We start from the raw sequence: 12,727 nt of genomic DNA, 5'->3' as shown, positions 1-12,727 counted from the left end.
GGATTCCAGACACTGTGGCTGGGGGTGTAGAGAGTAGTTGTCAGCGGGGGGGGGGGGGGGGGGGGATAGCAAGACCTGATGGCAAGCTTGTGTCCCAGGGTGGCCACTTCCTGGTGCCTCAGTGCTGTGCTATGAATTGGGGAGACGGGGTATCCAGGATTGAGCTCCTTTCTTTGGACCCCAAGACTCCTGACATAGGGGTCTGTTCTCTGGAATCCCTCCCCAGGGGGGACTTGTGGCCTTGGACTCCCCTTATGGGGATAACTCACCTCTCTGTTTCTGTCACCCACAAGATGACAAAGCTCTTGTGACCCAGGCAGCTGCTGTGACACACCTGAGCCAGGTGACCCTGACAACTCACTTCTCAAGGCCTGTTTCCTCACTGGGGTGAGGTCTGGTCTTCGCCATTTATTTCTTTATGAGCCAGGGCCGCACTATCTATCCGTGGCTGGCCCGAGTCTTTTTATATCGGTAGAGCAGGCTGGCCTTGAACTTGTATCGATTCTCTCTCAGCCTCTCAAGCGCTAGGGTTATACGTTTGAGCCACCACATCTGAAGGTCTATTTTCTGAAATACATTTATTTATTTGCTTTTATGGGCCTGGAGAGATGGCTCAGTGGTTAAGAGCGCTACCTCTTGCGAAGGACCTGAGTTTGGTTCCCAGCACCCATGGAAGGTGGCTCACAACCACCTGTGACACCAGCTCCAGGGGATCTAACATCTCTGACACACAAGTGCATCTTCTCACATGTACATACACCCACACATGCATACATGCTCACACATCATCCAAAGTAACAAAAAAAAATTTTTTTTTTTAAACACACAAGTCTCACTGTATAGTCCTGGCTGGCCTGGAATTTGCTATGTAGACCAGGCTGGCCTCAAACTCACAGACAGCTGCCTGCCTCTGCCTCCCAAGTGCTGGGATTAAAGTTGTGTGCCACCAAGTCTGGCTTAGAAATAAAATCTTAAATTTTCTAAAAACTTATTTTTTAAGAGCTATTTATTCCATGTGTATGAGTGTTTGCCTGCATGTATATATGTGTACCACGTGCCTCAAGAGACCAGGAGAAGGTGTCAGATGCCCTGGAACTGGAACTACAGATGATTGAGGGGGGTGGGAATCGAACCCAGGTCCTCTGTGAGAGCAGTAAGTGCTCTTAACTGATGCTCATCTTTCCAGCTCCACTACAATTATGTGTGTTACTGTGTGCAAGTGAGTGTGTTATGTGTATAAGTGTGTGTATATGACTGTGTGTGTATGTGTGTGTACATGAATGTGTGTGTATGACTGTATGTGTGTGTGTATGAGTGTGTGTGTGTACATGAATGTGTGTGTATGAATGTATGTGTGTGTGTATGAGTGTGTGTGTACATGAATGTGTGTGTGTATGAGTGTGTGTGTATGAGTGTGTGTGTGTATGAGTGTGTGTGTATGAGTGTGTGTGTGTATGTGTGTATGAGTGTGTGTGTGTGTGTGTGTGTGTGTGTGTGTGTGTGTGTATTCCACTGGCTACTGTGGAGATCAGAAAACAGCATACTATAGTTGTGCCCCTCCTACCCTGTCGGGGAGCCAGGGATGGGACTCAGGGCATCAGGACTGAGAACAAACGCTTTTACCCACTGAATCATCCCACAGGCCCCAAGGTTCTGGTTTTTAAGCATGTATTTTAAATTGGGCCGGGTGAAACACACCCATAAGCCCAACACTTGGGAGGTGAAGGGAGGAAGATCAGAAGTAGGAGGTCAAACCTGGTGAGTCCAGGACCAAAGAGATGATTCAGAAGATAAAGGCACTTGCTGCCCAGCCTGATGACCTGAGTTTGCTCTCTGGGATCCACACAGCAGGAGAAACGTGACTCCCACTGGTTGCCCGCCGATCGCCACATGTACATGGTGGCACCTGCGCATGAAATAATAAATAAAAACGTGATTAAAGAAATCACTGAACTCAGGGACTGGAGACCTGGCTCCGTGGTTAAGAGCACTTGTTGCTCCTGCAGAGGGCCCAGGTTCTGTTCTCAGCACTCACAAAGTGGCTTACAATCCTTTGCAATTCCAGGTCCACGGGCACCAGACACACATTTATATTGATGCAAGCCCAACGCAAAAAGATAAGTCAATTTAAATTTTAAAAAAATCAGTGAAGTCGAAGACAACCTGGGCCACATGAGATTCTGCCTGAAAAAAAAATTTTTTTAGATATTTATTTTTAATCAGTGGACTCTCTTCATCAAAACTCCAACTGCAGCCAGGACAGGCAGGGGAGGGGAGTGTCATGGAGGCTGACGCTCCACGCTGTCCCACTCCCACAAACCTCTCTCTTCAGAATCTGCTGCTCTTAGCACTCAGTTGCTTATGCCTGAAAGGTACAGATGCTGTCCTTGTCGTTCCCGGGTTTCTGGAACCTCCCACCTAGGGATGAAATCTTCTGGTTCTATAACCTCAAACCTTACTCAGCAGCTGGCCCACCAGCCCCTTGAGTCCCTCAGGGAAGATCCAGTACCAAATCTATCATAAGGCAAAAAGAGTCCGTGGCATCTTCAAGAGTCTCATTTGGCAGCTCAAGAGAAGGGCTCCAGGGTTCTTTCCCTGGGTGTCCAGCTGGGTAACTTGTCCCTGGTTCTCTGCTGGAGGCATAGTCTGGCCACTTGGCCCAGCTCAGGCTTTCTGGGTTCCGTTAGTCCCTGGGGTAACAGTACCTGCGGGTAGTTGTCATGCAAAGTCAGGGTAGGAAAGGATGGAGGAGGGAGGAAGGAGGGGCTGTCCTATTGATAAGGCTGACTGTCATGTAGGCTTTGGTCAGCCTGGGGCAAGCCAGGCAGCAGGGCTGGGGAAGGAGAAGGAGGCCTGATCTCAGATCAGATCCAGTATAACCCAGTGCACAGGTCACCCAGAGGCCCGGGCACACGCACTGACATCAACACCACCTTGGAGTGACATTTGGTCTTCAGGCCATCCTGGGTTCTCATGACACAGAATGAGAAGCTGGAAGAGGCCAGAGGGCTCTCTTCCCTCACCTATTCCCTCTCCCTCCCTCCCCCATCCCAACTGGTCCCAAGCACCTCCCAGCTGCCTGTCTGGGAACAAACTTAAGTCAACAGTTCCTCGAATTGTGTTTCAACCTAGACTGTTCCAGCCCAGGCTGCCAGGCTCTAGAGCTATTAATATTGGCAGATGTAGGTCAGGCCATTTGATCACCTGGTTGTGATCCTACCCTACTTCAGCAGGGAGCTGGTGCAGGCTGGGCTCGGGGGTTCTGAAGACTGACTCCTGGCCTTTGAACTAAGGACCCTGAGGGCCCGAGTCAGACTAGGGCCCAGGAACCTGAACACCTGTGAGCTTGGTGGCTGACAGAGGGTGGCAGCCGAGATGATAAATGGGGAGGCCTTGGGAAGATGATGGTATTACCATGATGAAATTTTACAAACAGTACCAGTGACGAATGCTTTTCTGTTCCTGCTGGGACCGGACCTTGACATCCCTCGGGACTTTTACACATTGCTTCAGCTCCAAAAAGGTGCCCGGCAGAGACAGGCCCATAGCCTTCCAGGAGGGCCCTGTGCCTTGGAGGCTGACCCCCTTACAGGACCCAACTGCTCCCTGCATGGTGTTTGCGGGGCTGGTGGCAGCTCTCTGTGACCGCCAGTAACAAAAGTTTGGGGCTCAGAAGGTCAGTGTTAGAACACAGGGCCATGGGCTGGGAGCCAGCAGGTGGTAATGCATGCCAGACAGAGGTGACCAGGAGGCTGGTGGCCAGGACACTTGGGGAAAGCCAAGAACAGAACTGTTTCTGATTCCAGACATGGGTGGTGCCGCCTGGCACAGGCTGAATGCCGGGAGTCAGTGGCTGCTCCCTGGCCATTGCCCTCCTCCAATTGGCTCCTGGTCCTGACTTTGGTTAGGAAGAGGAATTGTGGGGCATTTTCAGTAGGGTTCTGCTTTCCCTCAGAAGGTGGGGCAGAGGAGACAGATCCCTCCAAAGACACCCCCCCCCTGCTTATCATGAGGTCTACCACCCAGTGGGTCCTTTGCCTTAGATGGACACAGCTTGGTCTGAGTTTGTGGCTGCAGAGAGGCCCACAGGTGACCCTGGCAGAGGAGGTGGCGAGGCACAAGTACTGTGCAGACGGCTGTCTCGGTGCCCCGGGGTCCCTTCTGCCCTCCAGCCTTGTTCCTTCCTCGGCTTCCTTCCCGGGACCCCCACTGTGTCGTCACAGAGCTGATGGGTGTAGTCACAGAAGGGATGGTGCACAGGGCAAATGTCCGTCATTCCGGGGGAGGAATGACAGACTGGGAATCCGCTGGGAACTCTGCAGATTCCTTTGGAGGAGTCAGCCTCTGCGAGCTGCTGGCTGGAGGCTGAGCACTGAAGGCCGGGAGACTTCGTCTGGGCATCTCAGCAGCTGGGTACCCAACGAGAGCCGCAGGCCAAGGGGCAGCACTAAGATGCAGACAGAGGGAGCCAGGCAAAAGGCAAGGAAGGTGACCGAGGCTCCAGTGTGCGTGCCAGGGCCTGCAGGCTATGTGGAGCCAGGACACCATCACTACCAGTGGCATGGTCAGGGGGACATCTGAGTGATGTCAGGATGGGGGAATAAGGCCTGGGCGGACATCCTCAGCATCCCCGTGTCTTGTGGTTTCTTCTCCAGGGCCATCAGAAAGATGAGAACAATTAGATAAGGTACTGAAGCTGCCAGCCCGAGCACCCAGAAGCTCCAAGCCTGATCCTTGCCCTTCTCAGTTGCCAACTCCACTGGGCACCTCACCCAAGGAAAGCTCACCCAGTATCTGAGCGACCACAGCCAATCCTGTCCTTCCTAAGGGACTTTGTTTAGACCAACTCAGATGGGAGGGAAGGGTGGGGGTGGGGGGGTGGGGGGGTGAGGTGTGGCACCAGATGCTCCTTTCCATAAACAAAACCTTAACTTCAGGCTTTTGGCAGGGTCGCCTGGATGAGTAAGCCTACGCAGCTGCCTCCTGGCCCTGACTGGCCTGTGTTCTGGGCCTTTAGGAAGGGGCAGGAGGCCTGGGCCCTGTCTTTCAGAAACATCCTGTTGCTGGAGTTTGGGAAAATGGTACCCCAGTCACTTCCCATATGGTTTCTCTTTTGCCTTACAGCATCACCCCCAGACCCCGGCCAGGAAGGGCACCCTGGAAGGCTAAGATGCTTCTGGGAGGACATATGGGGCAGGCAGGAGCAGGAATGCTCAGGGGCTTTTATTCTTGGTGACTTTTTTTTTTTTTCTCTCTGCCCAAGACGGCTGTGTACGGCCAGTGTGATAAGTACAGACTGGGGATCTGGCCTACATAGTCTTCGCTGGCTGTGCCTGCTCGTCCCGCCTCACTTTCAGGCCTCTGTCAGCACTGCTCCCTCTGGCTGGAATCTCCCCACCATGAAAGTGTCAACCCTCTTATCCCAGAGGCTCCAGTCAGAAGACTTGTCCCCACCGGCCACACGCCGCCTTCCCCGTTTCCTCAAGAGCAGTGTCCTGTCATCTCTGTGGTTTCAGGGTCTAGAATAAGACTTGACATCACCATCAGGGAATCTTTGTTGACAGGACAAATAACGCCTGGACGGAGCTCGCTGTGACCAGACACCGTGTGAAGGGATTCCGTGAGCCAACTCTTGCTCCACACAACTGCCCCGTGAGCCGGTGTCTGAGCCCTTCTCACTGTGTAGAAGAGGACACCAAGGCACAGGGATGATAAGTGACATGCCCAAGGTTACCCAGCCAGTGTGTATGAAGCCAGGCTTGAGTGTGAGGCAGCTGAGTCCACACCGACATTAATAACTAGTTTTCTTTTTGGTTTTTCGAGACAGGGTTTCTCTGTGTGGTTTTGGTGCCTGTCCTGGATCTCGCTCTGTAGACCAGGCTGGCCTCGAACTCACAGAGATCCGCCTGGCTCTGCCTCCTGAGTGCTGGGATTAAAGGCGTGCGCCACTGCTGCCCTGCACAATAACTGGTTTTCTATGCTTCTTGTGGGGCTGATCCCAATTGAGGGGTACAGTCCTTTAAACAGGTGGATACCCATTCCATTTTGAAGTGAGACACCTGTCTGGCTGGGCAGTTCATCCCAGCTGATGTCTGTTCTCCAAGCATGGCTCCTCACCCTTGTCCATGTTCCTGAACTCACACCACACTTGAAGACTGGGTTTGGCCTAGAGTAGTGAGTGGTTCATGCCTAATCTAGCCCTCCGGAGGTGGAGGCAGAGGGATCAGGAGGCCAAGGCCAGCCTTTGGTACATAGTAAGTTCGAGGCCACCCTGGGCTACACGAAACCTGTCTCAAAAACAAAGAAGTCAAAATCCTAAGAGGCCCCAAATACATTACCCGTAATTCCCAGCACCAGGGAAATGCAGTTAGGAGGCTGCTCACTATGACAAATGGAAAGCCAGCCTGATTTACATTATGAGTTTCATGGCAGCCAGGGCTATACAGTGAGGCTACCTCATAAAACCCAGCCCAATCCAACCCCACCCCACCCCACGTGGTCCTGTCAAACACAGTAAATTTGGTTTCAGTGAATGTCTGCAGAGTGATGGTTATGATAGGCTCCACACAGGCAAACACACCACTTCCAGAAGACCCACGGATCACCTCCCTTCTGGCAAGTCTCTTTCCAGCTCTGGGAAAATGGGCTGACTCCCTCTGCCATATGGTGTGAGGCCTGACACGGAATTCTGAGCTGGTCCTGAACCAGTGTCAAATGTTGGCACTATGCACACCTGCCCTAGACAGCCAGGTGATGTGACCGTCTGGAAAAAATCAGGCCAGGTGCCTGCTCCTTGTCCCATGGAGCCCCTCCTGTCCCGGACCTGAGCAGGCAGGGTTAGGAGATAGCGGGCAGGTCCCTGGGGGCCCAGCAGGGCTTTTCTTGCCACCTGACAGTGGGTGGAGCAATCTGCTCAAAGCCTCTTTTTTTTTTTTTTTGGCTGCAGATGGACGGCGTCCCACCCCTTCTGGCTCACCGAGATGTTTAGTTAGTCAGGGAGGGTGGGGGTTAGGAAGCTGGCTCTACCCTTCTGCCAAGCGCAGCTAACAAGTGGTAGCTTGCCGGCCGGGGCAGGCTGCGGTGACCCTGCTCGGGGACAGCCAATGGGCTCCCGGGCCGCGGTGGCACCACCAGGCAGCCCGCCTGCCTTTGGCTGACGCGCCGGCGGGAGGGGCCTGGGCCCGCCACTCACGGCTGGCGGCCCTGTCTCCGGGAGGCCCGGCAGATCTGCGGCTCCCTCCCCCGGAGCCCGAGGCTGCCTCAGTGTTCGCTTTTCCCACCTCCCAGGGAGAGGAGGCTGTGGTAGGGAAGACTGTGGACCAGAGACGGCAAGACCCACTTGGGAATTTTCCGCAGGTCCCAGGCCGTGAGTGGGCTCCAGCCCAGCCCAGGAAAAACAATGTGTCAAGGGGTGGTGAGCAGGTCCCGGCTAGGACTGATGCCTGGGGCACCACATTCTACAACCCCAAGGCTCCTTTGTCGGGAGCTCCTGAGGCACAGGCTGGATGGTGTCAATGGCAATTGGTGGGTGCACCCGGCCCCATTCCCCTGCTCGATGCAGACCCACCACTGCCAATCACATAATAAACATATATTTATAGATGTACAATTTCAGAATTCTAATTCAAGAAATACAGCTTCTTGGGGGATCCTTTAGGATCTATGTTCTTATTGCACGTGGCTCAGGCCCTCTGGGGACAGGTACCAAGACCAGACAGTTGGGGTGGTGGAGGCAGAGCACCAGGGCCACTGTGGGTGGGGTCCTCTGGCCCGCGTCCAGTTCTCATGATCTCTCTAGGCCAGGGTGGCCACTTCATTGCAGGGTGGGACCTTGTTTTAAAAAAAAAACCAGATTTGATATTCCTAACCAAACTTCCTTTACCAGCAAGAATCCTATTTGTTATGGGGTTGAGAGAGAGAGAGAGAGAGAGAGAGAGAGAGAGAGAGAGAGAGAGAGAGAGAGAGAGAGAGAGAGAGAGAGAGAGAGAGACACCCCGGGGGGACAGATGCCACCTCTGGGCTGGCAGCTTGGGGAAGTAAGGCTTTGGAAGACGGCAGGTGCCACGGCCACATCCGCCGCCGCCGCCACAGGAACACCGGGGAAATGGCGGTTCCCAAAGGCCCGCTGTGGTCGTGGGAGTAGATGAAAGCTCCCGCCTTCCCCTGGCAGCGATGGCTGTTTTGAGAAAATTCCTCATCTGAAGGGGGAAAGCCGTTCGGGTTGTCGTGGATTCTTCATCCCGTGAGTAGAGGCCTGGTGGAGTCCACTGTGGAGATAAAGACAGGTCCCCACAGGCACGGGCTCTTCTTCTTCACGAGCTGGGCTGCACTCGGGTCAACCTCCCAGAGGAAGAGCCTTCTGGAGTCCTTGGTGCACAACTTACAGAGGGGGCCTGTTGGCAATGGTGGAGCTGTGCCCTGTGGCCCCCGTAAGGCAGACCCACCTGAGGACCTGGGTGGGGAAGAGGTATGGGCAGGGGACTGGCCGCCAGGGCTCCTGGGCACCATAGCAGAGAGCCCACCTGAGGCTGGCCGAGGACGTGGCCCGACCCTGACCAGCTATCTAGCTCCAGGGGTACCTTTCTCGCCTGCTCCCCGTACCCTAACCATGAGCCTGGAGACCTCTGGAAGTTTTCTATGCATTTATACCACCATGATTACTGTTGCCATCGAAGCCAGGCTGGGGCTAAGGAGGACTCGAAGAGCATCCGACCCGACGTTCCGCACTCCGTCGGCTACGGCTACTGTCTAGCTGAAAACTGGCTGTCTTCCCCAACGGGCCTCATTTTCTACAATATGGAAGAAATCAGCTGGACAGCTTAACCCAATCCCTGCACAGTTAAAAAAAGACTTTACATATATATATATATCTCTATATATGTCTATTTACATATAAATAGATATATATACATACATACGCATTCCTGTTACATTCTCTGGGAATTCTCTCCTCTCTGTTCCTTGGCCTATGCCTATGCCTGGCTTCTCCTGTGAGGTGACTGGTGCTGGCTCCTGGGAGGGGGGGGGGAGGAGAGACAGTGGGGTGTCCCCTCCCCCAGTCCTTCCCCACAGACATGTGCTGCGAGTTTTAGATTCTACTTTTGTTGCCATGGTTTCTGTATCCTAGGAGCTGGTGATGTGGAGCTTCTTGCCAGCCCTTGGGAGGGGAGGAAGCGGGCCTGCAGCAGGCTGTCTGTCCGTCCTAAGAGCTTTCTCCAGTCACTGGCTGAGAGGGGAGCTGTGCGGTGGTGTTCGGCCTCCAGTTCCGCTTAAATTGTTTTCCTGTGTCTGTCTTTCCTTAAATATACAGTCCATCACCTTGGCTCAGTGTGTGTCACCAAAAGTTCTCCAGGGATTTCATAGTCTGGGGGAGGAGAGGGAGACAGTTAGGTGGGCAGCTGTGGAGGGCACCTCCAGTTCAGCCCCACAAGCGAGCAGCTGGTCCCGCCCAGGTCCTCTGCAGTGTGATGAGCTGCCCGGAGAGGACATGGGCTAGCGAGTGGCCCCGGAGCAGCCTGCAGCTGGCTCTGGGTCAGGGACACAGGCAAAGGAGGGGGTAGGCAGGGTACCTGTGCCAAAAACTCCTGGCTCTGCCCACACTCCGCTGGGCTTGGGCCAGGCTACCCGCTCCGGGCACTGGGAACTGAGCCCATTACCCACATGCAGGGGAAGGGGTGGAGGGGGTGGGGTGCCTGGTAATAGCAACTTTCACTTTTCCCCACCCCTTCTGTGCTCAGTGGCTGCTTTTGACCCTGAACTTGTGACCTTTTGTTCCCTTCTTCAAGACCACAGGGGAGATGCCTGGGTGGGGCCGGATGCTCGTGGCTCCCAGGCTCCCAGGTGCAGGGCACCGGGGTGAGGGTCTCAGATCCCACCAGAGAGGGAGTGGTCAGGGGCCCAGAGACCTCTCCTGTCTGCTGATGGGCTGGTTCAACTCCCCAAGGACTTGCCTGTCTTCAGTGGGGGTACCGTATGTGAGGGGCCGTTTGAGACCCAGTAATATGTGATGGGCTCAGGCTTGGGAAATGGGAGGTGGCTTGATTACTGATTACTGGAGGAGGTAAGGAACCACAAGGTCCCCACTCTGCCTGCCTTTTGGGTACCCCCTGTCCTGGAACCCTGAAGAGGGTACAGGAGAACAGGGTCAATAGGGCAGGGTGACTGGCGGGCTGCCACAGGCTTGTTGTCCCAAGTGCCCAGAGCTACCTCCTGTCAGGATGTGAAGAGAGTCTCTGCCATCATCACCAGGCTCCCCCCCACTCCCTCCCCCGCTCTGCTCATGACCAAGGCCAAGGCTGCCAGGAGTTGCAGCAGAGAAGCAGTCCTGGCTCATACTTGGACCTGGGTGCTGTGGCTGGCCCAGAACTATCCATGCAGGGAGGCCTGCACCTCTGACAGCCGACTGCAGCTCGGGGTGCCCATCTTCTGTGCTCTGTGGTACATGTCTGTGTCCCCGAAGTAACGGGCCCGGTACAGCAAGCCTTCCTCTGCAAAGAAATGGGGCATGCTCAGGGCTCCAGGACCCCTGAGGTTCACGGCCTGAGCCACTTGGAGAAACAGGAAGAAGGACCAGGAGCTGGGGCAGGGCTGGCCTCCCAGGGCGGGAGAACCCGGAGCAGCAGAGACTGAGCTGAGCTCCCCCTTAGGAAGAGAGGTGACTTTCCCATAAAACATGGGGGAGGCCTGCCCAGCAGAGAACCCACAGTCCTTGTCCCACAGCCCCATCGTCTCACAGATAGACCAGGGACATGAACAGTGGGTGGTCAAGGGTTCCAATCTGTCTCTTAGACATTCACCTCTAGTAACTACAACAGGCTCTAGTGACTCATGGGGACCTCCATGAAATCATCCAATGGCCTTGGGTTTGCAGCCCCAGGGGAACCCAGGATTGGAGTTCAAGTCTTGGCAGGGAAGTGGCTGGCACAGGGCAGTGCCAGATGTTGGGTAGCACGTGAGTAGAGTTTTTCTTTTTCTTTTTTTTTTGGAGCTGAGGATCGAACCCAGGGCCTTGTGCTTGCTAGGCAAGTGCTCTACCACTGAGCTAAATCCCCAACCCGAGTAGGGTTTTTCTATTCTCAAGCATGATTCCTGGCCACCCCTTCCAACTACCACCACCACTACCCCCACCCTCCCATGCTCGAGAACGCACACGCGTATCCACAGGTACACACACTTGTACACCCATACATAACATATAGTGCATGCAGATGCAAGCACATGCACGAGGGCATGCATACACATACGCACGCACGCACGCGCACTCACTCTGTTGCTTTTCCTTCCAACAGTTGTTTCTGAGGTTGGCGATATAATCGTCTTCCACGTTCCGTTCCACTGTTTTGAGGCTGGAGCCCGTGTATTCTTCAGAGAAGGTGTCTGCCACATAGTACACGACGCTCAGGTGGTCAGTGACTCGCTTGTGGACGTGGCCCACCGACCTGACCAGAAACACACCAGGCACAAAGTGGGCAGCTGGAAGGGGGATGGCCCAGTGGCAGGAGGTGCCACACAGGCCACGGGAACAGCTGGCTCCCCAAAATGAAAGTCTGCAGCAAAGGCGGAGTGCTCCCCACCCCCACCCCCGCCCCCGCCCCCCACAAACAGTTCAGCTTGTGGCAAACTCCACCTTTAGGTGCTCTGCTGAGAACTGGGGCATGTGGAGAGAAGCCCTTCCTGAGGAGAGATGCTGGTCTGGGAAGCTGGTCTTGGCAAGGGTGTGGGCTCTGCCTTCCATGCCTCTAAGCTCATGGATGCCCAGGGCCTGCCTAGAGTTCTGAGCCTCTAAATGGTGTGTCAGCATGAGTTAGGAGTAGTTCATTCTCAACTCCACAAGAAGAAAGCAAAAAGGAACGAATGTCAGGAAGAAGCTGCAGCCACAAGATCTGCAGGCAACAAGAGGAGCCACTGCTCCAGGGCGGGTGGCCCCAGCCAACGACACACTGACACTGGCATTCTTTATCTGTCTCTAGCTGCCGACGGAGGGGTTGCATCAGGCTCCAGGCAAGCAGGGCTGCTGTAGGCGCAGAGGCCAACTCTGCCCCCTGCTGGCTGAGGGAGCCTGGTGAGGCCTCAGGCAGGGGGCAGGCCAAGGGATTGGAGCCCTGGGCTTGCATGGGCAGAAGCTGAGAACCTACTGTTCCGGGCACTGACTGACACCTTCGAGGAGGGTCACCTAACACTCCCCCAAGTTAACCACTGGCCGTTGAGATTGAGTATCCACTCAACAAACAATGCCGAGCACGTCCAATGAGCTAGACATCTCAAATCCGTTACTCATTAATTCTTCCAAGTAGGTGGATGCTATTGGTTCCAGTTCACAGATGAGGGAACCAAGGCTACATGACTCATCCGGGGCCACAGCTCTCCATGTAGAAGCTAGGATGTAAGGCACCCTCCTCTGGCCGACTAAACCCTGTTCCTCCTTAGGGCTTTAAGCAGGCTGTAAGAGCAGAGGACCTCTCAGGGTCAGCAAAGGTGGAGAGTCACGTTTCTGAAATCATGCATGACAGTGTACGTGTGTTGCCCCAAGGAGAGTCCTAGAACTTCTTTGGTGCTTTCCGAGGAGCCATGATCCTCAAAAGTCCTAGGGGCCGGCTCAGAGACAGTGTCCTTCTTGACCTCAGTCAGCTTTCTGCTATGCCTGGGCACCCCACAGATCGGGCTGGGAAGGCAGAGCTCTGATGGGGACTGAGGTCCCCTGCTGTGCTGGCTGACCCGGGGCGGGGCT

At 54.7% G+C, this 12,727-nt stretch overlaps 1 protein-coding gene and 1 non-coding gene across 2 annotated transcripts; both read right to left on the bottom strand.

Moving 5' to 3' along the window:
- Positions 1-7,576: 7,576 nt before the first annotated feature.
- Positions 7,577-12,113, bottom strand: LOC114704724 (dnaJ homolog subfamily C member 18). The gene is made up of 4 exons (XM_028886129.2): positions 11,945-12,113; positions 11,266-11,565; positions 10,390-10,487; positions 7,577-9,364 (listed from the first exon to the last, which is right to left on the bottom strand). The coding sequence occupies exons 1-4, from the start codon at positions 12,111-12,113 to the stop codon at positions 9,335-9,337; spliced, it is 597 nt and encodes a 198-aa protein (XP_028741962.1). The 3' UTR covers positions 7,577-9,334.
- Trnaa-agc lies at positions 10,981-11,053 on the bottom strand. The gene has a single exon. It is a non-coding gene; the product is annotated as a tRNA-Ala (tRNA).
- Positions 12,114-12,727: the final 614 nt, after the last annotated feature.

This window comes from Peromyscus leucopus, chromosome 16_21 (genome assembly GCF_004664715.2).
Source record: "Peromyscus leucopus breed LL Stock chromosome 16_21, UCI_PerLeu_2.1, whole genome shotgun sequence".
In the NCBI taxonomy this organism is placed as follows: Eukaryota; Metazoa; Chordata; class Mammalia; order Rodentia; family Cricetidae; genus Peromyscus; species Peromyscus leucopus.
The sequence above is the reverse complement of the archived record's forward strand: the minus strand, read 5'-3'. Positions and strand labels throughout refer to the sequence as shown.

Bases quoted from the DNA above. Each gene is read 5' to 3' on its own strand.
- LOC114704724 (XM_028886129.2), bottom strand. From the start codon at position 12,113: ATGCAAGCCCAGGGCTCCAATCCCTTGGCCTGCCCCCTGCCTGAGGCC. The intron at 10,488-11,265 runs GTGAGTGCGCGT...ATTTCTTTGCAG, and splicing joins TTGGAAGGAAAAGCAACAGA to AGGAAGGCTTGCTGTACCGG. The intron at 9,365-10,389 runs GTGCAGGCCTCC...CTCCTCCCCCAG, and splicing joins GCTGCAGTCGGCTGTCAGAG to ACTATGAAATCCCTGGAGAA.